Below are 1,296 nucleotides of genomic sequence, written 5' to 3'. Positions count from 1 at the left end.
GTGTTCTCATTCACATTCAGGTCACAGGTGGTAATGGAATGCTCACCAACTTCATTTGAAACAAACACCATGGCAGAATCTTCCTCACTGTTATTCAAGAAAAACAACAAGATATTCATTTATGTAAAAACTTGTCATGATTTGTATACAGCAGTGGTGTTATTTTTAGCCTCTAAATTAAACACTTACGGTGCTCCTTTTGAAGAGTATGGGCAATAAAGACCAATGTTACCACCAGGATAGAAAAACCAATTGTCTTCCCTGGGCCCAAAGTCAAATGTATCCAGAAGCATCACAGGGTTGTTTAAATTATTTCCATTAATAATGAAGTCATCAACAATCCAGATTTCTTCTTTCTTACCTAAGGCATTTTTGGATAAAGCACATTTTTTTCCAATGGTGAAAATCAGATGGACATTTTTGCTCATTGGAAGAAAGTAAAGGACAGAAGGAACTCAGAAACAACAGGTTAAACATATGCTTTCTTAACCAAGCAACACAAAATACATAACAGAGTATTTACAGTCATTAAAGTGTGAAAAAAATTAAGCCTGTAACCATATTAAATTGACACAGTGCAGAACAGCCTGACTAATTTCAGAAAGCTGTGACAGACAGCGTGTAAAACTGTGCTGCCCTTCCCAATCACAGAGGTACTACGGACCCTCTGCTGGAAGAATGGGCTTTGAGTTGTATTCTTAGTGGTTTAAAAGAATCTGCAAGACAGCTAGATCTGTGAGGAAGGGTGGTCAGTCTGTGGCGTTACAACAAAGGAGGTATGCTAACTAGTCCATTCAAGGATCAATTCATGACTTTTTAGGGTCAACCCATGACTTCTTAGCATCATGCTTCAGTGAACTAGGCAGAAGGGCCGTGGGCGTTACAACACTGCCCTTATGTATAATTTTATTTGATTGTTAAAAAATACACAGACGGAAAGTACCGTGTTACGTAATACTTATTTTTAAAAAAAAGTTTCAGAACTTCTATATTTATTTGAAGATATCTGGGAATATATAGAAAACCTGTGAAATCAGTCTTTAGACCGTCGAAGGATTTGATTCAGGGATTTAGGATGGAGATTAGAGGATACTGTCATAAGGTAAACCAAAACCAAACCCACTGCCATCAAGTTGATTCTGACTCATAGCGACCCTTTAGGACAGAGTAGAACTGCCTCACAGAGTTTCCAATAAGTGGTTGGTGGATTCGAACTGCCAATCTTTTGGATAGCAGCCAAACGCTATAAGGTAGATAAGGGCAAAAACTAGGCTGTTTTCACAAACCACTTTTTGG

The 1,296-nt window shown here is 38.0% G+C and overlaps 1 protein-coding gene across 1 annotated transcript in view; it reads right to left on the bottom strand.

Annotated features, from left to right (window-relative positions):
- The window catches only part of RELN (reelin), a 551,032-nt gene that overhangs the window by 88,880 nt on the left and 460,856 nt on the right, over positions 1-1,296 (bottom strand). Inside the window, exons 42-43 of the mRNA XM_004390724.1 lie at positions 190-361; positions 4-87 (exon numbers count right to left, since the gene is read on the bottom strand). Coding sequence (XP_004390781.1) covers positions 4-87; positions 190-361 — 256 coding nt within the window. The remainder of the gene's footprint in view (positions 1-3; positions 88-189; positions 362-1,296) is intronic.

The sequence above is a fragment of the Trichechus manatus genome, unplaced genomic scaffold (assembly GCF_000243295.1).
Source record: "Trichechus manatus latirostris isolate Lorelei unplaced genomic scaffold, TriManLat1.0 scaffold00326, whole genome shotgun sequence".
Classification (NCBI taxonomy): domain Eukaryota; kingdom Metazoa; phylum Chordata; class Mammalia; order Sirenia; family Trichechidae; genus Trichechus; species Trichechus manatus.
The sequence above is the reverse complement of the archived record's forward strand: the minus strand, read 5'-3'. Positions and strand labels throughout refer to the sequence as shown.